The sequence below is a fragment of the Caloenas nicobarica genome, chromosome 3, assembly GCF_036013445.1.
Source record: "Caloenas nicobarica isolate bCalNic1 chromosome 3, bCalNic1.hap1, whole genome shotgun sequence".
NCBI lineage: Eukaryota > Metazoa > Chordata > Aves > Columbiformes > Columbidae > Caloenas > Caloenas nicobarica.
Window position 1 is genome coordinate 89,034,878 of NC_088247.1, and position 23,867 is coordinate 89,058,744.

General features: G+C 39.8%; 1 protein-coding gene across 2 annotated transcripts in view; it reads left to right on the forward strand.

The window, feature by feature from the left end:
• Positions 1–1,242: 1,242 nt before the first annotated feature.
• Positions 1,243–23,867, forward strand: part of ZFAND3 (zinc finger AN1-type containing 3) — a 140,930-nt gene continuing 118,305 nt past the window's right edge. Inside the window, exon 1 of one of the 2 annotated variants that reach the window (XM_065631299.1) lies at positions 1,243–1,395. In XM_065631299.1, the coding sequence (XP_065487371.1) occupies positions 1,325–1,395 (71 nt within the window). In that variant the 5' untranslated portion in view covers positions 1,243–1,324. The remainder of the gene's footprint in view (positions 1,396–23,867) is intronic. The other variant, XM_065631300.1, reaches the window with a different exon arrangement.

The window sequence follows — 23,867 nt, forward strand, 5'->3', positions numbered from 1 at the left end:
TTTGCTAAACCCGTAACTTAAGTGCAATCCCCATTACTCAGCCCTCAAGTCCAGATGCTGGGAACTCCCCTCTCCTTTCCCGTCCCTCGAAGGGCACAGCCGGTAATCGCCAGTGCACTGTGCCCACTCTACGGTCCCTGCTTGCCGTACCTGACCTCTGGCAAGTCCCCTTCTCTGGGGCCAGAACAGGAGGGCCAAGGTGGCCGCCTTCTCCCAGCTTCAGCCAGCCCTCAGCTCAGTGTCCTCAGGCAAAGAACACCCATGTAATTCAGCCACTTAACTGATTTTATTTCGAGGGAACCCGAGGACAAACCCTTACAGAATAAGCAGGAACGAGAGGGAGCGTCGCCCCCTGAGCCGCCCCCCGGCCTCCAGGCCTCCCCTCCCAGCTCGCCGCGGGCAGGCCTGGCACGGAAAACGGGGTCCACAGGGAACAAGGCCCGGTCCCGACGGGGTCCCTCACGGGCGGCCACCCGCCAGTGAGAGCCCCGGAGTGCGCACAGGCCGCCCACTTCCCGACACACCGGGCTGGCAGCTCCCGGTCGAGAGCCTAGGCCCCGGCCGCGGCGGCTCGGACAGGTCTTGGCCCGGGAGGCTGGGGGGGTGCGGACCCGCCCGGCCCCCCCCACCCAGGGCTGCGCGGAGGCGGCCCCCAGGGACCCGCTCGCCACCGACCAACTTCCGTGTCGAAGACCTTCCGCGCATGCGCGGCCAGCACCGGCACCCCCACCCCGCCGGTCTTCCCTGGCCGTACCACTATGTGCCTGACATGTAGGTAGAGGCAAAAAAGGGCTGCAGCTCCGGGTAGCTCTGCAGGCCTCAGCCCCCTTAAGCCTCCTCACAGAGAAATTAATTGCCTTCTCGAGTTAATGGGTGCCTTCCAAATTTGCGTCTCTCCTGGTTCCCGCCCCCGATCTAACCCAACTTCCCCCGGGGATGGGCTATGGTATATACCACTCCCAGCTAATCCAGTGGATTGGCGAAACCATCCCGCTTAGGACAGGGGGAGGCACGCCGCCGGCGGGGGGAGAACGCATTGTTGAGTCAGGGGCCGAGCGGCGGGGGAGGGCGGGCGCGCCCCGCCGCGATAGCGAGGTCGTCACAGAAACCGCCGGCGGGAGGGGCCGCCGCAGAGACCTGCGCGCCGCGTCCCCGCTCCCCTGCGGGCCCGGCCGGTAGGGCGCGGCCGTCCCCCTCCCGCACCTTCCCCTTCACCGCCTCCCCAGTGGTCGCGCCCGGCTCCAGCTGACCGGCCTGGAATCCCGGCTGGGAGCCCCGCGCCCCCCCGCCCGCCGCTGCCGCCGCCCCGCGCACCGGCCCCGCCATGGGAGACGCCGGCAGCGAGCGCAGCAAGGCGCCCAGCCTGCCACCGCGCTGCCCCTGCGGCTTCTGGGGGTAAGTGAGACCCGCGGGCGAGGAGGGGGTTGGGCTGGAGCCGGCCCGGCCTGGCCCGGCGCGGGGAGGGGGGCGGGCGGCGAGGCGAAGGGCGAGGCGGCGGGGGGCCAGGGCCGGGCGGGGGCAGGGCCTGGGCCTGGCCTGGCGGACTGGCCGGCCGGGGCGCCAGGCCAGATCGTAGCCCTGGGCTCAGGCCTGTCATGGGAGCCGAGCCTGCAGCTCGCCCCGGGGCGGGGGCGGCCGCTGGCCCCTGCCGGGCGGGCCGCAGGGGGTGCCCGCTGGGGGAGAGGGGTGTCCCCCTGCCTCCTGGCGTGTGGCGGGGTGTGCCGCGTCCCGGGGGGCCCGGGAGGGGGTGGCGGCGGCTCCTGGCTTAGAGGCAGCGGGTGAACCGGGAGGGGGAGGTGGCTGCGTTGCCCCCGGGCGCCGGAGGGCCGGCCTGGCCGCGGGCGGTGACCCCGCGGCCTCTCGAGCAGCTCGGCGGCGGCCTTCCCGGCAGCTCCGCGGGGGGAGGCCTGCTCGCTTCGCCAGGCACGCAGGTCTCCTGGAGCGGCTGCCTCTCGTGTGGGGCTGCCGGCCGCGCTCCGGGGCCTGCCTTCAGCTCCTCATGGGCGCAGATGAGTAATGCGGGCCCCTGGCTGCCCGGCTTGGCGTCCTGGAGTGCGGTGCCCGACACATCCCAGCCCTGTGCCCGGGAATGGGGAGATCTGACTTCTGTTCATGCGGCTCGGGGCAGGGTAACTAATGAAGGAAAAAGGCTAAGGACAAAAATATACCTCTTTCTCCACCTTACAAAGGCAGGGAGGTTCATAATAGATAAGGTCTTTGTTAGCTGTTGGCTGATCCTCTCTTAGAAAGAAGGAAGTAGGGTCATTCTTGTTTGCCAAAGGTGAAAAAAAGTAAGCCTCTTCCTTGCTGAACTCCTCTCACTTCTAGGGTCATGTGTGTCGAAGATGTTCCCTTCAATGATTTTTTTTTTTTTTTTTAAATCAGATGGCAGGTGGTATACTGGCAGATACACATGATCATAAAGTGCTTTTAATGAATGTCACCGAAACATTAGTCCCTAATGTTCTTATTTATGGAAAGTTCAAAGAATATGTGACTAAATAGACTTTTGAGTGCCCACCTGAGATTTACGCTTGTCTGTGGCTGTACGTTCTTGGGATTTATGTCATACAATTTAAGGTACTCTGGGGGAGTGGAGACTGAAAGACATGCGATAAGAGTGATTTAGTGATGTCACTGTACATTTGGTTGGTTTATTGGATTGGCAGGATTTTAAATGAAATCCTATTTTGAGTTATGACAGAAGCCTGAACTTCAACAAATGCCATGGCCCTGCTGGGAGTGATCTTGCAAGACAGTTTATAAATATACAGTAAAATTTTGTTTATTTTTGTTTTGCTAGGCTCCCATATTTGAGCCCGATGTTTTCTGTAAGGTAGAGGAAAGCAAGTTGCTGCTACCTCCCATGTAGCATACTGACTTCTGTAACATGATACTGATGTGAAAGGGTTGCAGAAAGTTAGAAGTGAACTTTTTGTTGTGCTGAACTTCTTGGCTAGTTCAGTGTGTTGTGATAATGAGAAGAAAATCTGGTGCTTCATGTTTGAGGATCTGCTTAATGGAGAGAGGAGGTTTTCAAGAAAACCCATTGCCTTTAAAGTTGCCTTTTTTTTAACATCTGTTTCCCTTGCACAAGCAGCTATCCAAGTGTGGTGGTGTTTTTTTTTTTTTTCCCTCTTTTTCCTGAGAGTGTCATCCATGCAGTAGAGTTTCTTGTAAGATATTTTTGAAAAACAGCACTGTGGGGAAAAGAAGCTCATTTTCTCTACCAATACAGTGAATAAATTAATCTGTTTTTCAGTTTCTTCAAGTGGATGTCAGGTACATTTCAATACACAGTGGCAAGCCAAACAAAACCCAACAAAAACCAAAACTGTGCTGTCAGCCTCCATAGTTTGATGATTTGTTGTACTTTTCAGTCCTTTAGACACGTCACAGTTTTATACCAACTTTCTGAAGAAAGTAAACCATCATAGCAGAAAGACTTATATGCATCTGAAGTTGGAATTCTGCTGTTCTAGATGCCAGCTAGGGTTATTACCAGAGTGAGTCTTATCTGTGACTTTCATGTTACTTTTATATGTCTGTCAAGTCACATTTTGGAATAACAAGGCCATATTTGCCCTTTATCTGCAGGACATTTAAGGCTATGAAAAGTTCTGAAACTTGTAATTTAATGTAGTAGTTTCCATGAAATTTGTAAATAATGTAGAGGAATAGTATTGCTTTATGTCTCCTGGTCCCTATCAGTCCAGTGTTCGAGAATGCTTTCATGGTTGTTTTTCAGTGAGCCTGAACTATGTAGGTAGCAGAACAATTCGGTGTCAGTGGGTCAAACAATAGGGTATAAAAGGTATGCCAAGTATAAAAGACAGTGATTTTTTTTTTTTTTTTTTTTTTAGTAATTGACTTTATGTAATACTTAGCCAGGACTGTTTGCAGTAAGATGTACACTTTCTGCAGTAATCCACAAGATAGGGAACATTAAGGAAAATACTGGAAGAAGCATTAAAATTGAAGTAAACTGTGTGTCTCTGGGATAAAACTTGCCTGTCGGTGAACAGTTGATACAAGGAGCTCCTGAGGTGTGTGTTGATAGTGGTGGCATGCAAAGAGATTACAGGAGAAGACTAGTATGTACTATTGCATTAAAGTTGGAAGGATTCTTCTTTTAAAATGCTTGGATATATATTAGGAATTCAGACCCTGTAGGTTTCAAGAATCTCTAGTGACTGGAAAACTGCTAACATCTTGATGTTTCAAGATCTAAGAGACTGAAAAATGAACAGCTGAAAGAAGGGACTTGAGTGAGACTGTTCAGAACTTCTTAAACATTTGCTTAAGGTCAACAGCTGACGTTTGCTTACCTTTTGTTGAAGATCATGGAATCCATCCTTAAATCTTCTGCAGACTTGCTCTTCTTTTTAGAATGTCCAGTTTGTCATTTATGCTCAAGTAAAGTTCAGATGGAGCACTGACATGATATCTATTTTTTACAAAATCATTTCAGCTACCCAGATAATCTCAGTGGGGAAAACTCATCTGTAGTCGTGATTTTTATGAAAAATTCACACAGCTTACTGTTTGGAAATATTTTGCTCCCCTTTCTTCCTATTTTTATGTCTTAAACTTCAGTCCGTCGCAACTATCTTGCTTTTTATTGGAATAGTTTTAGTGTACAGAGGTTGGAAAGGGTGCAATATGCAAGTTGTTATTTTAGGTTACTTCATCTAGAGTTTATGCTGTGCTGCTCATTCTTATGATGTGGAAAAATTATTTCTTCTTCTGATGGACAGACTCTGTAATGTTTGGTGTTGTTTGGGTTTTTTTTAAAAAAAAAATTCTCTTAGATTAGTGGATTTCAGAAACCTGTTTCACTTTATGGGATTATATGAAATCTTCAGCTCTAAGTTAATAAATACATGAAAATATTATTATATATATTCCAGTTAAGCCATTTTGCTTATTAGAGATGAGGCATATTCCTTTAATGAACTACACATTGGCAGTTCACCATTGGCTTTTAAAGGACTCTACAAAGGTTTCACTTGTGTATAACTCATCAAAGGGCTGGGGCTTTTACTATTAAAGCGGTTATATGCATAGATGAGACTTATAAGCCAAAATACTCCTTGGCTGGTAGAAGCATGTACTGTGAATGTATGTCAGAGAGGATAATACTTTTACAATTCTATTTGTATTGTACTGACTGCTGCTTATTTTTTTTATGGTCCAGACTGATATACCATTGCATTCAGTGCCCTAGAACCAGAAAAGAAGGAAATATGTTAATGGACACAAAACAAATGAATTCCATTCTTAAAATGGTGGCAGCCAGCAGGAAGTTGATTGAAAACATAGTATGATTAGTTTCATCTCATCTTATTTCTGGCAACTGTAAGGTACTGTAGTCAGCTAAAACTGATGGCAATATTGTTTGAGAACATGCCAGCAGGGGTTTTTGCAGGATGTTACCATTTGTTCTGCCTTTCTCTGACACTGCATGCATCATATGTGTGATGAGACATTGTGCTCCAAGCATTCTGTCCAGGCCCAATCCAGAATTTATTTCTGAGTCTGGATTTTCCAGTCACTTATGGATCATCAGGTCTCTGCCGTGCCAAGCTGGCTCTTTTCTCAATTTTGTTTACTAAAATTAAACACTTGATCAAATGGTGAATCATTTAACATAAGCATGATTAGTTTGTGACTGTATATCACCAAAGCTTGCTTTTAGCTTCTAAACAAATAATGACCATATATATATATGCCATTAAGAAGCCGCATCTCTGGCTAGTCTTTTCCTTCCTTTTTTTGGTGATTACAGGTGTTCATTCCATATGAACTCTCAGTGAATGTCCTTTTAATTAATACTTTCTAATCTCATAGGCTGTGTAGGTCATGATGAATGTATAATGCCTTCATAAACCTAATTTTGCTTTAACCACTGTTGAGACATCACATAGATGTTCCTAAATGAGGCTTGAGTAAACTCTTGAAATATATACATTTCCCTCTGAGAATCAGTTTTCACTGGGCTTGTATCACGCAGTTACTTAGGCTTTCAATTACTGAAGCTTTGGATCAGATGCTAGAATAAGCAATGAATTTGTCGGTTTGTGCAAGACAGTGTGCATGCTAATGATTATTAGACTTCAGCATTAACTGGAGTCTTTGAATGAACAGTGAGCAGTGAGGGTGAAATAAGATGCTTTGGGATAGCTGTGTGTGGGGCAGGGTTTCTCTGTAGTTATTGATGATCAGAAATGTCCATTCTTCCCTCTAAAATGATAAGTTGATTTAAATTAATAAATTAATGACACTTATGTTTTAGGAAGGCTAATTCTTACTATCTTGTACAAGACCTAAACCATTTCTTTTGTAAGAGAAAAGCTTGTTTGCTTTTATCTATTACAAATGCTTATGGGCCATCTATCACAGGAAACTGTAGCTTGTTTGAATCAAGTAACTAATTTGCCTGGTGTGGTCCTTGTACTCTGTTTTGGTCTTAGGTTAAGATGAAAAATACTTGAATATTGTATTTTTTTATATATTATGCACGAACTTATGTAATAGTGTGTCAGACCCTTGGATAAAAGAACTTGAAGCAGTTTGTAGTTAAAGCCACCGTTAACTGCTGTAACATCTACTGGTGTGTTACACAAATAGAAGTGAACATTATTTCACTGACAAAAACAAAGAGTGTCAGGAATTGATTTATTTACAAGTTTTCCTAAGAAGTGCTACAGAGGATGATAACAGGTATTGGAGAGACACCAAAATTCTTTGCTTGGATATTAATTTTTAGAAGATAATTGAGAATTATGAGACATAGAGAAGCTTCCATCTGAGGACAGAGGAGGGAGGTGTGTGGACTTCGTCATGTTCCCTGCTTGAATAAGAACATGCAGGATAAAGAATGATAAATTGCGAGGTTCTTGTGATTTCCCTCAGTCTTAATACAACTTGAAAAGCATCTCAAGTAAAGTAAAAAGTTTTTTTTCCACTTTTTTATACAGTGGGGAATTGCCTCTTGCAAGCGCAGTTGCAAGGTACCACATTTTGGATCAGAGCTGTTTGCTGCAGAAGCTTACTTTTAGGAACAGGAGTTATTTGCACTCAAAGTAAAAGCAGATGAACTGGATTTAATACTTTAACTGTAATAAGCTCTTTTCTAGGAATGTGAAAACAGTGCTTTCTTTTGCAGTACTTAATAGAGTAGCCGAAACAGAAAGGCAATTTTCTTATTTAATGAAAAACAGTTGTTCTGGATCAGACCAAAGATGCATCCAGCCCTGTTTCTGATTTAGGTGATAAGTGATGCTGAGGGAATAAGCATGAGGACAGAGCAAGCATGCAGTGATGCTTATCTTGATATTCCTCCTTTGCTTTTGGCAGTCTGACAGAAGGTTGTCCTCTGTTTTATAGATTTATGGCTTAGTAGGTCTTGCCTATTTTTGTGTGAATTTGCATAATGACTTCATGAATCCCTATGTACTCTTGACCCTCACAACGTCCTGCAGCAAGTAGTTCCATAATTTGACCAGTCTCTTTATGAAAAAAAAGTAATTGATTTTGTTTCCTTTAATCTGGCTGTGTGATAGTTCTAAGGAGTGACTAAATTCAAGCAGCTGGTGTATGAGGGTGTTGCGTTTAAGAAGAACCAAAAATAGGCCTGCTTGGTTAAAAATGTCTTTTCACTTTTTCGGTGAAGGTAGAATTTGAGAAAAGAAACACTCGCTTAAACCATTAATTTATTCAAAATCTTTAAATAAAATGTTTTAGAAATATTTTATAATTGTAGATGGATGCAGTGCTAATTATGGACAGATGTATCCAGCACCTTTCAGTCTAACAGTAGCTCCCTCGTTGGTCAGAATGAAATTCAGTGTTTTAAGTACTGCTCTTAAAGTGGGGCTAAAAGGAAAGAAGTAGATTGTGTGCTGCTTTTTGAAGCTCGGAGTTAAAAGTTATTGTGTCTAGGTCACCTCCCAGGTTTCTTTCAATCTTTGTCATGTACCTTCTTAATGTCTTCTGTAAACTGATTAGTTGAGGCTATTGTGATTTGGACAGTGGTAAAGATTATCCCACAGTTAGTGCTATGCGATATCTGTTGTAACACTAATTAGCAAAATGTTCAACTGTTTTATGGTAAGACAGATAAGTTGTGTTTTGTGTATTGCTTTTTAATGGAGCATGCTTTGGGTTCTCAGAAATAGGTATCAGTTTTAAGGAAATACCGCTGCTCTTCTTAACTGTGTAAATTGCAACCACTTCAACATCAGACTTCCACAAAAGTGATAATGTTGTTGGTGCGTGTTGGGCTTGGAGAGCTGTTGAAGTCTCAAAATGTTGGAGGCATCATGACCCAGTCTTTCCTTTAAGGTATTGAAATCAGTGATGGAAAGCATTAGCTTCAGAGAATGATCCTTAGTGGGTATATTCATTGGAGATGTTTGGTTTTGACTGGAATATTTTCACTAACATACTCTGCCGATTATTATTTGGTTTTAAAATTATTTTAAATTAGAAGTTTGTGAATATAAAGAGGCACAGGCTTTTTTAGAGGTAGTTGATGGGAATGATGCATGTGATATATTTTCTCAGTGAAATATTGCTTATATTCTTTGAAGTTTGAAATGTCACTGTTCTCCTCAATCTCCTCCAGTATGCAGCCTTGACTGACTGGCTGGTTATCTGTTATTTGTGTTATCATAAATGTCTTGTGGATGTTTTCAGGCAGTATTTGATGTTGATTATTGTGAAACCCTTATTTGGATCTTGGAGGTAAACTTCATATTCACTTTAGGCAGGTAAATTACATTGTTGTGTTCTGCCTCTTTTCCCCTCCTCTTTTGCTCAAATAGCAAAAATCCTTCCTGTCTATTCAGTTTAGGCAAGGCTCACTTCCTTGAACTTCCTTCTCTGTTTTGGAAAAAATAATTAAAAAACAGGCAATAGCGGCAGCATGAACTGACTACTCTAGATGCCAGAATTGTATTTGCAGATATTAGAAAGATACCTTCGCAGGACACGGAGAAAGCCACGTAAGAAAATACCAGTGAGGACACTATATGCAGCGAATGCAAAATGATTCTGAAAAACACTTTCTGAAAATGAAGCCTTCGTGTAGATGACCATGATCAGTGTTTTCAGACTGTAGAGATGATGTTAACATACAGTAGAAGTGGGCTGGTATTTTTAGATTCTGCAAAAATGCCCAGCCATTATCTACTAGTTTAGGATTTTGAAGTAACACTGGTTTTTGTTGTGTTTTGTTCTCTTTCCGTAATAGGGACTGAGTGTTTATTCGAACTGGTGAGAATTTTACATGCTTAAGGAGTGTGGGGCTTAAACTTAAAACATTTTTTTTTTAAACACATTTTTCTGAAATCTTGTAACCTGGAAGTTGAACAGTGTATTGGAATACCTAGCTCCATTCACTGTGAATTATTCATTACCTGTACTCAGGAAAATATATTAAGAGTTTTGATATTCCATGAACTGAAGAAGGAAGACATTTGCAGTTGTGTATGTTCAATTTCTCTGTTAATAGCATCTGAGTAGTAGCATCATGGTAAGTGCAGTGCTTGCCTGTACAGAGAAGTTGTATTAGGAAATTTTTGATGGATTTGTACATTTAACCTGTTCTTTGGGGTCTTCCCAGCATCAGGGACTGCCATGCTACGTTACTTATGAAAGAACTGTAGGTATCTGGTTCACTTCCTGTTGTTTAATCTGGCCACCATATGCATGCTCTGAACTTGAACAATGTGGGTCAATGGGAGGAAAATAAATTTCAGTTTCTAAATGTTGTATTATTTTTATTAGTGGTTTAAGGGAATTTATTTTGAAAATTACTTTCATTGGCATCATGTCCTTTAAAAAGTTTACCTTGGCTGTTTGGATTTCCAATGTTTGTTTGGTGTAAATTAAAGCGAGTGACAGGAAGTAATGAGGAACTTTGAACAAAGATAACTAGTTTTCCTAAAATAATAAGCAGTCAGACAAACTGAGAGAAAAAGAGGTTATTTGATGATTACTGTCTTCAGCTTCTAGCTCTTTAGTCTATGTAGTATCTGATGCTGGGCGAGTTAATTTGAGGGCCTGTTTTACTAATATATATATTTAAATTTTGCTTGTTTAAATGTAGAAGTCCTGTTTAATTACTAAGCGCCTAAGGAAGGGGAAAAAGGAAGGATCACAACACTTGATTAGAAGCAGCGTTTAAAAAAAAAAAAAGGCAGACTAGTTCTATGATAACCTCCTAGTTGTGCACTTAGAAAAGCAGAATCCAATGTCATGTCCTCATTGACTTAATTGCTAAAACACAACTGGCCTTCACGATGTGGCTGTTACTGAAATCAGCCCTGTCGTCATAACAGCAGCATTTTGATCTCTAATTATAAGTTGTTGGAGGTGTCTCATAGGAAGTTGCATGTATACAGCAGGTAAAATGGTGTCATTAAGCAAGAGTGCCTCAGTGTTGGAAATTGTGTTGTCCTTCTCATTGTTGATTAGGTGCTATTTTCGTCCAAGATACCTCAATATTAAGGAGTCTAGCATTTTGATAAATCAATTATTTGTCTTTGAAACCTTTCTTTAACAAATATCCAATATTACTCTATGAAATGCATTTTTAACTGGAGAAAAGGGAATCTTAGGTCACGTATTGCTTTGCGAGAAGAGGCATTACTGTCGGATGCAGTAATGCTTGTTCATTGTTTAATGTCCTAGTGTTACTTTTTTTTTTTGGTAATCTCCTTCAGTGAACTAATAGACAATAATGGCTTCTAAAATTGTCCGTGTGTTAACTAATGTTTGCTTATTCATACAGATAGGTTTCAAGTGTTCCCCTGAATTATTAACATGTTGATCAATTTAAAATCTAATAATTTCTATTTTTAGAATCACCTTTTGACTGTGTGCTTCTGTACAGCGAAGGACAAAATTAGTGAAAGCATGTTTAACATTGTATGTTCCTATAATAAAAGTTGTCTTCAATTTTATTTGCAAACATGTTAGTGTAATTGTTCAGTTTTTAATTGGAAAATTGATATGGAAAGGATCTCAAATTGATTTTTAAAAATGCTCGAAATTTCAGAAGATTTAAAATAAAGTAATTCTTTGAGACAGCTGAAATTTTGTTTTATTTTTGCAGAGGTATGTGGATGGACAGGGAGTTGTGCTATAACTGCTGAACAGCTTTTAGGTTTAATCCATATATACTCAGTAAATTCCCTAGGTATTAACTCATTTTTGAGCTTTCAAAAGAAAGCAATTAACAATAGTATTTAAATATTGCAAATATATTTTCTTGGCATTAGGGCTTTGTGATTAATACTTCATTGCCAACTAATTGAAATTAAACTTGCCTGGGAAATAATAATTAACTTAAGATGGAGCAAATTGACTCCTCATTTGATTTGAGGAAGTGGACTGACTCTGCTGCTTATAACTTCTTGTGTTGTTGAATACATGGAGTGTTATACTTCTAACATGTTTATCTGAGAGTATATTTCTTTTCCAGAATTAGTTAGATGTTAGAAATTGAAGTGTTGAATGTCACTTGACAGTCTTCTTTTGTCTGTAGTTTGTTAGCAATTGGTTTTAGACACTGGGCAAATTCCTGTTTTATCTCCTCCTTGGGTACCACGATTCTAAATACACAGACATCCTCTAATGCCGATTTTTTTTAGATATATCTTACTTTTATTACAAGAGTTTAGAGACTGTAAACCCATAAAGATAAGGATGGTAGAATGTTCCCCCCTTTTTTAAAAAAAAAAAAAAAAAAAAGTCCTCTTCTTGGCGTTTGAGTTTGGAAAGTGTTTATTATTACTTCTGCTCCTGAGGCACTGTGTGAGAGTCAGCCCCTGCTTTTCCCTCTGCATGTTTTCCTTCATTAGTGAATCTCGTATCACTCTTTGTTTAATTCCACAGTGCTTTAGGAGCCTCGAAGGAAAGACTTGGTAGCAAGGAGTTTTTACAGCTTCTCCACCTCTGTCCTTTAGAGAGAGGTGTTTGTTTTAAATCAAACTTGCTCTAGGACAATATTGACCTGTTGGCATGTTGTTTCCATGGGTGCTCCTGTAGAAGGAAGTGTTTGTGGTGGGTGGAGGAAGTCTCTTTCAATCAGAAGAGTTGCTATGCAATTAGAAAAGCAAGAACTGCCTGCATTATGCATCTGCAAGTCTCAGGTGGCTTTGCAGCACTCTCTTGAAGATAGGACCCCATTATTATCCATTATTCTGTGATGCAGTCTCTCCTTTGACTATTAATGTTCTCGTGTGACTAATTCAGGAAAGACCAGAAATCTTTCTGATGAATAATTAACACTTCCTGTGCTGCTGAAGTGGCTTGTCAAGACAGATACAAAAGGTAAAAGAAAAACACAGTCATGTATATTGTTACATAGGAAACTAAACTGATGTGTTACATCATTCTTTCAAAAGTACTGGAAATTCCATCACTTACTTGCATAACGAGAACTCTAGCATTACAGGTTAGAATTCAGTTGCCTGAGCTGACATGTCTTCTGAAGTGCATCTGAAATTCAGATAACTGAAATTACTGGTTGCTTTTGAAACTGTCGTAACTGGAAACCCAAACTAAACAGAAGTATAATAGACCAGGGCTTTAAGAAACTTAAACCTACAGCTTTCAGAGGTTGCTGTAATTTTGGTTTCTTTTTTTTGTGTGTGTCTTCAGATCAGGTTCCCAGCACATTGCCAGATGTTATTGAGATGGGAAGTGATGTAGCTGCTTTCTTATTAACGTTATTTCTGTCCTTATTCTTTATTTCAATTTACTGATTTAGTAATGAGTTTTTGACTTCTGTTAGCAACGTGTTTGTTGCAAACTTTAGTAAAGAAGTGCTTTTAAGTGGTCTTTATGTTGTGGTCGGAAATGTTGACAGTGTGTGTGGTGTTTCTTTTATATAGATATACATACACACACACAGAACTTTGATTTCTTTGCAGCTTTTGATACAGAATTATGAAAACTGAAATGACTTCTTCTGAAGCACTCATGTAGATGGATTCTGTAGCTAATGACGTACTGTAGAACAGAAAAATGCTCCTGTGTGTTTGTTAAATGCTCCTGTGTGTTTATTAATTGTCAAGGTAAAACAGCTATAAAATAAACATTTTCCATTTGAACACGACTCACTATTGTAATAGTATTTTTCCTGGTATGAATGTCATAGCAACAAAATTAGAGATGATCTTGATTTTTTTTCCCCTTAAATTATTTTTGAGGCTTGTGGAGACAGAGACACGAGGTTTTCTTCAGTATGTGGGGAAGCTGGTCTACTTTTTCAAGTATATACCTAGATATCACCTCTGTATTTAAAATCAGTTTTGCCTATATCCTTAGGTCATCATGGCTGCGACAAAGCTACTGGTAAGACATGAAAGATACGTGTCTTCTGCCATCTAGCTGGACAGACAGGCTCAGTTAGTGTTATGTATATTTGTTCTCAGCTGTTTATTTGTGGGTATTGTTCAAAAACTACTGTTTCTGCTAAAATCATGTAGCATGAGACATAGTGAACATCAAACGTGGTATTATTCTTACCACGAAAGAGATAAGCTGCTAGTTCAATTTGTGCCATCTAAAGATGGATACAGATGTGTTTTAATTTGTTTTGATACTAGTTGGATTAGGCGAGTGTAAACATTTTCTATGAAGGGGCATAGACAGCATTTTACCTTCCTGTAACAGAATGAAAACTTATACATAAATTGACTTGAGAAAAGTGATACTTGCGTAGCTAAAGATCCATCATTTTCATCTGCTAGTCTGCTGATTACAGGGGGTAAGGTGTTAAGTAAAAGTACTGTTAAGTGAGGGGGCAATAAAACAATACACGTGAAGTTCATCGTTTATATATCTGCTATTCATTAGTTTCATAGGTAGAGATAGCTTTGTTTCTCATACCTCCCACTCAATTTCTCAGACTGCTGTAATGCTTTGGTGAATGCGGAGAGTGGGAGAAGATTGTGGGGTCTCCTTTCAGAAGGGGCCTTCCATGGTAAAGAATGCAGCTGGAGAAGATGCATAGCTGTATGATTAAAAGCTCAAAGTCAAGCAGAATCACGGAAACATTAATTTTAATCTTATTTTTCTTGGGGACTAGAGGTGACTGAATAATGCAGCTGATAATGCTGCTTACTTTCTTAATTTTTAAAACTCCTTTTACCTCCTGCTTGTATTTAGGGTTCAACGTTAATTTGACATAGGTAATGAGGTGGAAGAGTTGCAGTTTGCAGCTGCAGCCTGTCACAGTGATTAGGTAGTTAAAGCTTGCTTGTTCGGGTTGTGTACTGAGAAGGTTACACATAGTTTGGATGAGAGTTCAGGATGAGGTAACATTACGGGGCTCATTTTTATTACCTACTGTTAATGGTCACTCTGTGCTTGGTTACTGTGCCTTTGTCCAGGTTTACCTTCAGAAATGCATGAAAAGCTGATCTAACGAAAAGGCCTTTACTGTTTGCCCTGCATGCGTGCAAATGAAACATTTAACGTGATTTCCCACTGTCTGAATTAGGTGGAATAGGTGTACTTATTGGGGTTTATCCCTTCGGTCTTGATTAGTAGAGGAAAATAAGAAGTTGGGGCTTGTTCCCACATTTTCTCCATGTTATTGCAAAATAGGAAAATAGTGAAGATAGCATAATGGTTTCTGTGAGTGCTATGATACCCTTGCTTTTGTTCATGTAGATAAATCTAGGCTGTCTACTTTAGACACAAAATAGTAAAAGCTACCTTGTGCAAATGACAACTGTGAAGATTACAGTTTGCATTTTCATTAATCTGGATCACTGAAGATGGAAAATCCAAAATACCAGTCTGTGTAAAGGTTTCCTTCTCCTGTCACAGGGTGAAGGATGTGGGATGAAGGATTGTTTTTCACTAGATGTTTGAAACCCTTGAACTTTAAAGCAAAATGTGCATGCCAAATTCTTCCTACCCTGGTAATTGCAATGCAGTTGCCTGAGACCTGGGAAGTGTCCTGTGCGAAACGGGAGAAAGGCACAACGCATGAAACAGGGGATCTCATCCCAGCTTTCCGTCTGGCCTCCTTTCTGGAAAGCGCTGTTCTCTGCTCTGTCATCCACTGAACGTCACCCTCAGAAGCCCATTTCTTGTGGCTGGGTGGCCAGTACTTAGTGGAGAAAAGTGAGCTCTCTCTACCGCTGGTCCACACTGCCCTTGGTAGTCGTTGCAGTCTTACTTAGGGGTCTGTCACCTGAACAGCAGTGGAATAAGAGCTCCTGACAGCGAGCTTCCAAGGCACGTGAGAAAGGCTATCACAAATGTCTGCAGTCAGGAATTAATTTAGGCTGTGGCAAAACTTTGAAGAAGCTGGGAAGGGAAGAGGTTAGAGCATGTCCACATTTGGATTATTCCTTTACTTTCCTTGTTATCTTTTTCTTCTAAGTCCTCACAAGTAGAAAAGAAAAACTAGGTATTTTTATTTTTGTCAGAGAATAAAACGTAACAGTTTGGGGTGACCTTGTTCTCTCTGTCCTCCAGGCATTAGATTTTAGATCTGCTGTACTTGCATAAAGGCTTTAGTTATAAATTTATAAGGAAAATGTCAAATGGCTCGGCACAAAATTTGATCTGTCTTGTTAATTATGTAGACACTGCAAACTTCTCCACATACTGCTTAAAACTCTCACTCGTCAGAAAAAAAAGCCCTCATTGCTTATGTGCAATTGTATAATGACAAAGCAAGGTACCTATTGTAGAATGATAAATACCAATACTTTCTACAATTTTACTTTAGATGTTGAGGGAGTAGGTGGCGTATTGGAGAGCGACATTTAAGATATTTGGGAGATCCTGATTAATTTACTTCAAACTGGCTGCTAATGGACTTTATGTAGTTCAGAAGTGTGAGCTAGTGCTTGTCTTGAATAAATTGTATGAATTAACAGAACTTGCATGTTTAATATGCGAAAGTGGACTGATATAGATGGAGCCAGTTAAATTTGTGAGCTCAGATTTGTGGGTCACTGATTAACTCAACAGATTGGTTATGCAGAAGTTGTTTCCAAACAAGACTTATTACTGTTGATAGCACGTTTGGTTATTAAGCTAAACACTTAACTATCCCCCCTGTGATTTAGCATGCATAGTGTTTACTTAGTTGCATTTCTCATTAGTTTGGTGCCGAGAGATGAGATTAGCAGGTTTTATTTATGTTTTGGCAGATTATTGTGTAACTTTTCTTGTATTGCTGCACTGCTAAGTTTATAAAATAGATAAGTTGTTGTTTTGTGTGTTTTTTTTTTTTTTAAGAAAAGCCTTCTACTTGTTTCTTTGAGCTTTACATGATTTGTTATTATTTGTAAGTGCTAGCTGTGTACACCCTGCTTTGCAGATCTGCAACAGAAAGACTGAAATATAAGCTAGATACATTTTTCATTAAAACTTTGATTTTAGTAAACCTAAATTTGGAACAGCAATCATATGAAAATATTTATTTTTACTTGAGGGACACAAAAAGCGCCCTAAACTGGCAAAATAGTTTATCAAGTTGACATTATGTGAAATTGTCAACTGTTAATAAATCAAATGTTCTGCACTAGAATAGTTCAAAATCCTAAAATGGAATTGCTTCCCCAAGTAATTGGGTAAAAGAGAAGTGTGATGCAACATAGACCAGGAAATACTGAGGTTAGCAGAAGAGCAAATGAGTTCAGCTACAGAAGTGTAGTTATAAAGTTGGGGAAAGTGCATAGGAGATAACAAATAACTTGGTTTTCAATCTTATTGCAGACGTAAAGGGAGATTTATGAATGGAAGGTGTGTATGGGGAATGCCGAAAGCTCTCGACTGGGTATGTCACTTGCTCCTTACAGGAGCAGAATTTGGATGGTGCCTGGATGAGAGCAGAAGGCAGGGTTGCTCGTGCACAGGACAAGCCCTGGGTAGTCATTTGAACCAAATTTCAGTGTAAGTGCAGAACAGGTTTTTGTTGCAGTGGGTGGGTACTGTGAAACTCCAGCTTTCGGGGACAAACAGTAAGAAAGGACTCAGACTTTATTTTGACTCTCATATGTCATTAAGAGGAGCTAGGATGATATGGGAACGCATACGGCTGAAAGAGATTAGTGAGAAAAATAGCTAAAAGTTGATTCTACACATTGAAGCATGAAAATGAAACAAGTTACATTGATAGAGATCATGAATCAATGGACACTTTCAGCCTAGAGAGTATTACAGTTTTCAGCTTCACAGGTTTCTCTCGTTGAGATCGTTCAGCCTTTGTGCACTGTTTCAAATATTGAAAAGCTTAAGACTGAAAGAAACCCACCTGAATTCTGATCATGTAACATAGGTCTAATGTATTTTTTTTTCCTTGTGAAAGTTGGGTTTTGATTTATTTAGTGGGAGGGCTAGTTAGAGAAGCCCTGAAAGTAACACGATGAGGTAAAAACAAAAAAGAACTCTTTTTTTATCTTTCATGGGTAACAAGGCAAACATAGTTCTTTTAACCAAGTGTCCTTCACTGAAAGTCCAAGTATAATAAAAGATTTCAAAGCATTTAAATGACTTGTGTGTATATTTTTAATATTGCATCAGTGTTCAACAACTTTGAAATGAGTTACTTGTTGGAATAAATGATACAGTTTTACATTCTAATGTTGTCCCCAACTGGCAGGATAACAGGGCAAAAACTGTTGTATATTTAATCTGTAGTTCGCATTCAGTCTTGTAGTAAAATTTCAGAACATTCAAATGAAGGGATGCCATAGAATAGAATAACCATAGCTCTGTCCATAGTTTGCACATGTGAAAATGAGTCATAAATACATCGTGACTTGCTAGTGTTTTAAATATCAATATGAAATGCTTTTCTACGGCTGTGGACAGGAGTGTAATTATTTTCATTGTAGATGTACAATAATTATTTAATGTCATAGAGCAGTTTTAGGGTTTTTTGACTTCTTACTGGTTACTCTTTTGTGGTTTTAATTACTAGCAGAAATAATCTTGTATATTTTTAAAAAAAGATATTTTCCCCATTAGTAAGATGCATCACTCCACAGTAATTTATTATCATTTCTGCTGACAAACTGTTTTGGGAAAAATACATTCTCAGCGTTATGTTCACATTCCATTTATGATGATTTCTTTGACAGGCACTGTAGTAGTATACCTGATTTTTGTGTCATTTGACCTATTTCCAAACAGTTTTGAGTTGGAAATGACTTCAGGTATTCATTATTTTTCTCTAAAAAGATCCAGATTTGTTGCATGAGTAAGTTTAGAGCCCACAAAATGGTCTACAAGTTCGAGGGGAAAAAATTGGAAATCCTGAATTGAGTAGGTCTGTTCTCCTGTTGCATTTTGACTCCTGTACAAGTTTCTCTGCAGCCTCATTGTGCAATATGTTTAAGTATCTCATGGGAACTTTCTCCTGTCTTTATCCCCTTTCCTTGTGCCTTAGAATGCAAGTGGTGGCAGCGCACCAGGGCCCTGGGAGCAGGAGGATTTCCCCTGGACAGGGCAATCAAGTCAATTGCTTGAAGTAGGGAACAAGGCAGAATTACTGAACACATTGACCAGGGTAAGGGGAACAATTTAGATGATGGTAATGGAAACAATGGTGTTTCAAGTATAACTAAAGTTCAGGTGTCCTGAATCTGCAGGTTCTCAAATTCGTATAATTTCCTGTTAAATTTGGAGGACAGCGAGAAGGGCAAAGCGAGGAGGGCAATAGCTGTTATTAGTATGGATGTTTAACATTCAATGCTATGAACTTAAGAGTAATTTGCGATATTTTTACTTTTACCACCAGTCTTTGCCATAATAAACAATTGCTACATGCACCCAAAAAAGCCTCTTGAGTTTCAGTGATATGTGAATGGCTGCACTGGGTAAGAAATAGTCTCTCAGTCCAGACAAGCTGTAGGCTCCCACATTCCAGGGTGTGATGCTGCATACGGTACCACCTCAAAAGCCTCAGTAACTTGGAAGATGTCAGTAATGAAGAAAATGTATTATGCCATCCACACAAATTCTGCTTTCATAGTTAAATGCAATATCAATACATTGTAAAGCTTTCATACAACATAGCTTTTATAGAGAAGGCTAATGTTTTTAGAGGTGTTCTGCTTTCCCCTAACCAACCTTTGAATTATTTGAGACACTTCTATAAAATATTACAATTTTTTTCACGTTGTATTCCATAAATGCCAGAAATACAGCTACAATCACTGACCTTCAGCTCTATAATGATAAAAATTTCCAAACCTTTGGGCCTGATAAATAAAGAGCATTGTTTTGTACATCGGGGAAACTTCATTTAAGAGTGAAGACCAGGGTATTCACCTGGTTAGCCCAATTCATGGGTGCTATATTTAAACAAACAAACAAACAAAACCCAAACCTGTAGTATGTTTTTGTTCCAACTAAAACTGATTACTTGAAATAAGATACTCACCTTTAAGGAACAGCAAGCAGTACAAAGAAAGACAGGTATGACAATCTGTCCCATTGACAACTGAGAGGAAAGAGGCAGTTCGTTCAAAAACTTTTTTCCCTTTGCACCATTCCATCACTATTCTTGAGGAGGTTTCTGGACCTTCTTGTGTGCTCTGGGATCAAATGTTCATGGTGTATTAGAGAGACAAACCTCGTTTGTGTGACCAGTTTTAGTATAAGTGTTATAAAGGAAAAATGAAAGCTGCTTTAATGTAGCTATGGTTCTCTTGCACAGTAGCAAAAATACAAAAATGAATATAACCTGTGTTCCTCTGAAACTGCAAACAACACTGGCTGTATTGCTGTAGCTTCTGGGTAAACTATGATAGATGAATTAGTTAAATGCAAGCTAGAATTGTGTATGTGTCTTGAAGCTTTAGGAAAGTGTTGGTCACTGGTTTGCAACTAGTAGGAAACCATAGTGTGAAATTCTTGGGGGAGGTGGGAGATGGTGTGTGGTTCCACCCCCCCCACCCCCCGGGAAGAACTTGTTTTATGATGTAAAGGCTTTTAATTTCAAACGTGAGGGTTTAAAGAATGATGTGGTTCTTAAGTATGCATAGAAAATTGTCCAGAGAAAATGACTGTTAAGCAATATATCTTTACATTGTTTTGTACTCTTATATTACTAAAACTAGAGCTGACTGCAGGAGCTTGACCATTGCAGCATGTTGTCTCTTGTACCATTTCTGGTCAATTTAGGGTTTCCAGAGAGCAGGTTTCACAAGCCATAAGTTGATGATATTAACAATATCCTTATATTCTATAAATATATGTATATGTTATATATATCACTTATACTGAAGCCATGGGCCTTAGTACTTTCTTACTACCTCAAACATTTAATCTGTATAGTTGTCTTTAGCTAAGAAGCTGTCTTACCTTTTTTTAAACTTTAGGATATAGGGAAGCAAAACTTGGTCATTCCTTGTGTGATGCATAGAAAATTAAAAGCTTTATCAGTGTTTATCAACTCTGATAATTCTAATTCTCAGATGACCCACAAATTAAATTTTGAGGAAAATTTAATCCTGATATCTGAAGCTTCAGCCAGTTGAAGTCTGAGGTCTTCACTTAGGTTTTTAAAAAGGTACTGCCAAAAGAAAGTGTCTCTTTTGCCTCCCCTCCTTGCCCCCGTTTTAACCTATATGAAGACACCTAAAGGCTTTGAAATTTGTTTTATCAATAGAGCTGTTGGGACTGTCAAACCACTTATTCAGTCCTTTTGAATTTAATAAAGTCTGAAGAGCAGACGTGGGAGCTCTCGCAAACCTTTGCTGAGGGAGATGGAAGTGAGTTTGAAATATATGGTATTGTTCACTTTAGCATTGCTCAAGCATTTTGTGAATGCCTCTTTTATCCTGTTTAAATAGATGAAGTATTCACATTTGATTTCCTGTGTGTTGGGGTTTTTTTGTGGTAATACTTCCCAATGTGTGCATTCTCCCACCTTCTGATTTGCTAGTTCATATGCTGAAAAGAGAAGCAAGAAATAAAGAGCCCAGAACTCTTGTAATGTAGTATACAAAGGAGGCAAATAAATACATTTTTGTGTAGGTTACTCATATTTTCTTTTATTTACTAGAGAAATTTTCTGGGCTATTTTGCATACATGATACTGAATCCTGTAATAAGTTACAAGATTTATCCTGTTCCTCTTAATATAGTATTCAGCATTTCCCCTTCTATCAATAACATACAAGACCACCACATCAATTAATGTATTTGGTTTCTGTGTACTGCTGATAGACTCTAAATAGTACTGTCCAATTTTTGTGAGTGGGTTTTGTTCCCTATAGATTTATTTGCAGGCTGGATTACCATGTAATAGTGCCCACTGCAGACAGCGTTCATTGCAGCCTTGCAATACAGATGTAAGCAGGCTGTGATTTAACTTGGATTTTGCAGAGTTGAGGGCTGATCTGAACTTGATGCAAGTCCTGCTGTGACTCATCCATTGGTACTGAAGTGTGCTAACCTGTTTCTGCAATACATTTCCTTTATGTAGTAAATTCTCATTAGTGTTTCTAGTAGTTCAGCTGATTCAGTGTTTACAACAGCAGGAACCCTTGTGTGCTGATAGTTTGAGTTATAAAAGTGTTTCACAGATGTTAGAGTCCCTAGAGAATTAAAAAAGTTCAGTGCAAACTGGCAGAGACCTGCAGAGTGCAGATTTTGTAACACAGAGGAAAGTCACTATGCTGACGTCTGTCCTGTGGGGGTACTTCTCTGTGATGCCTCGTCATGTTAGGGGTCGTGGGTACAACCCCTGAGGTGGTTATGCCTATGGTATATTTGAAAGCATATAGGGTCACCAGAGTTTTTACTGAATAAACTGTCATTTTAATATTCTGACTTTAGCTTTGTGTGAAGGCCAAGGGGAAGTGGGCACACATGAGCAGTCTGTCCCTGACTCCCTTTGCCTTTTTTGTATTGCCACATCTGATTTTTTTTTTTTTTTAAAGTGTTCTGCAGACTTTTTGAGCCAAAAGCTAAACTGAGATTTGGAGTTCAGGCTCCTTTCTCTGAGAAGGTCAATTAGACACTGGAACAATTTGCCAGTTCTTCATAGGATGTGCTCAAGACAGGTGGAATATTTACTATTAAGTAACCTCCTGTATTAGTGAAGAACACTTTGAGACACAGCTGGTCTTTCTTGGAAACTCTTTCATTTTAACCCATACCTAGTTCACATGATAAACTTCTCTTAGTAAAGTAAGTGATTTTAGGAATGCTTAAGAGTTATTTCTAAAAGATAAAAGTTGGCTGTAGTTGAATACATATCACAACACCTGCATTATTTCTTTTGCTTTTAAGCACCGTAATACCTTCAACAAAATTAAGATTTGAGTTTTGATTAGAGAATATTGTTGTAGATCTGACTGCCTTTTCAGCTGGTAATCTGGTAAAGAAGCAAAGGGTTTCATATTCATGCGCCTCGTTCTAATTTAACAAACTCTGGGGATCCCCAGGTTTGATGGGTGGTAGCTGGCAGTACACCTGTGGGTAAGTGATTTGAATATGTTTGTAGTAGATTGGGAGCAGTACTGACTGATGGCATAAGGAATTATGTACAGTGTTCTGTTCCTTGTCAGGGATTATAGTAGCAGCATAGAAACTTTTACAGTGATGAGTGTGAGTAAAAATTATTTTCAAATAGTGAGTCCTTTAAGCCTGTGAGATAAATGCATGCTAAAATGTCAGATCTTCAGTCTCACAAAGTGTGGACTTTAAAAACTACAACTTTGCTTTCCTATGCTCTGATTAGAAGATAACATCTAAAACTGGAATGTAAAAGTGTGTATCCTGGTGTTAGTCATGACCTAATACATGCTTTAGTTTGTACAATCTCCTGTGTTAGTAAATAATTTGAGAGCTATGTAGTCTGGCATGGTAGCAGAGTAAGTAGTCTTGTGATAGTTTATATTTCAGTCCCTTATACTTCAGCTGGTAGAATGCAGTTTGTCTTGCCTCAATTTAGTCAAGTTTAGACTGAGAACAAAATCCTTCCAATAGTTGTGATGAAGGTGTTAAAAGCAAAACCAGAGTGTTTGCATATACCTTTCTATGTTTCATTTTGGCTTTTAAGAATTTTTTGTAATTTATTACATGGCCCCCCTGCCCCTCATTGCATTGTCATTTGTCTTAGTAATTGTCCAATACTGGTGGACTGGGTTAGATTTTGCTAATGATTTTTTTTCTGTATCCAGTTAAACAGACATACATATGGTCAACTTTCTCATTACAGAAAGTTGTTCTTTTATCAGGTACTTATTTTCAAGACTTTCAGTTTTTGCTGTGGAAGAAATTCATAAACATAGACTGGCAATATGCCATTTTTATTCAGTTGAGTCAAATGCATGTTATCTTGGCTTAACATGTGATAAAAGAAAATGCCGAAGACCAGAATACTCTCCACTAAAAGAACGCATAGGATGCGTCCTGTTTTTGAAGCAGCTTCACTAGTGCTTAGTTGTTCTGTATTTGAACTAAATTGTATTGTTACAATTACAGAAACACAAGTAGCTAGACCTGTGGGCTAACAGTAGTTAATGAGAAGATTGAAGATAATAACTTAGTATTTGCTATTAGATCAGAGATGGGCAGGTTTTAAATCTGTTTTTTGCAAGTGACTTCCCCCTGTTTCTGCCCACCCCGCCCCCCCCCCACCTCCCGAATTGGGATAGAGCATTTAAGGTGCTTTTTCTTCCTGAAAAACTTGAATACTAATACTTCTATTGTATTGCCTCTTGGAGTTCAGGCATCTGCATTCAGAATACTTAAAAAAGCAAGACATTGACACCATGGAGCATTACATTATTTTAAAGGTGTTTCTTATTTTATGTCACATAAATTCTGGACACTGGCTGAAGTGATTTGGGCTCGGGATGTTTATT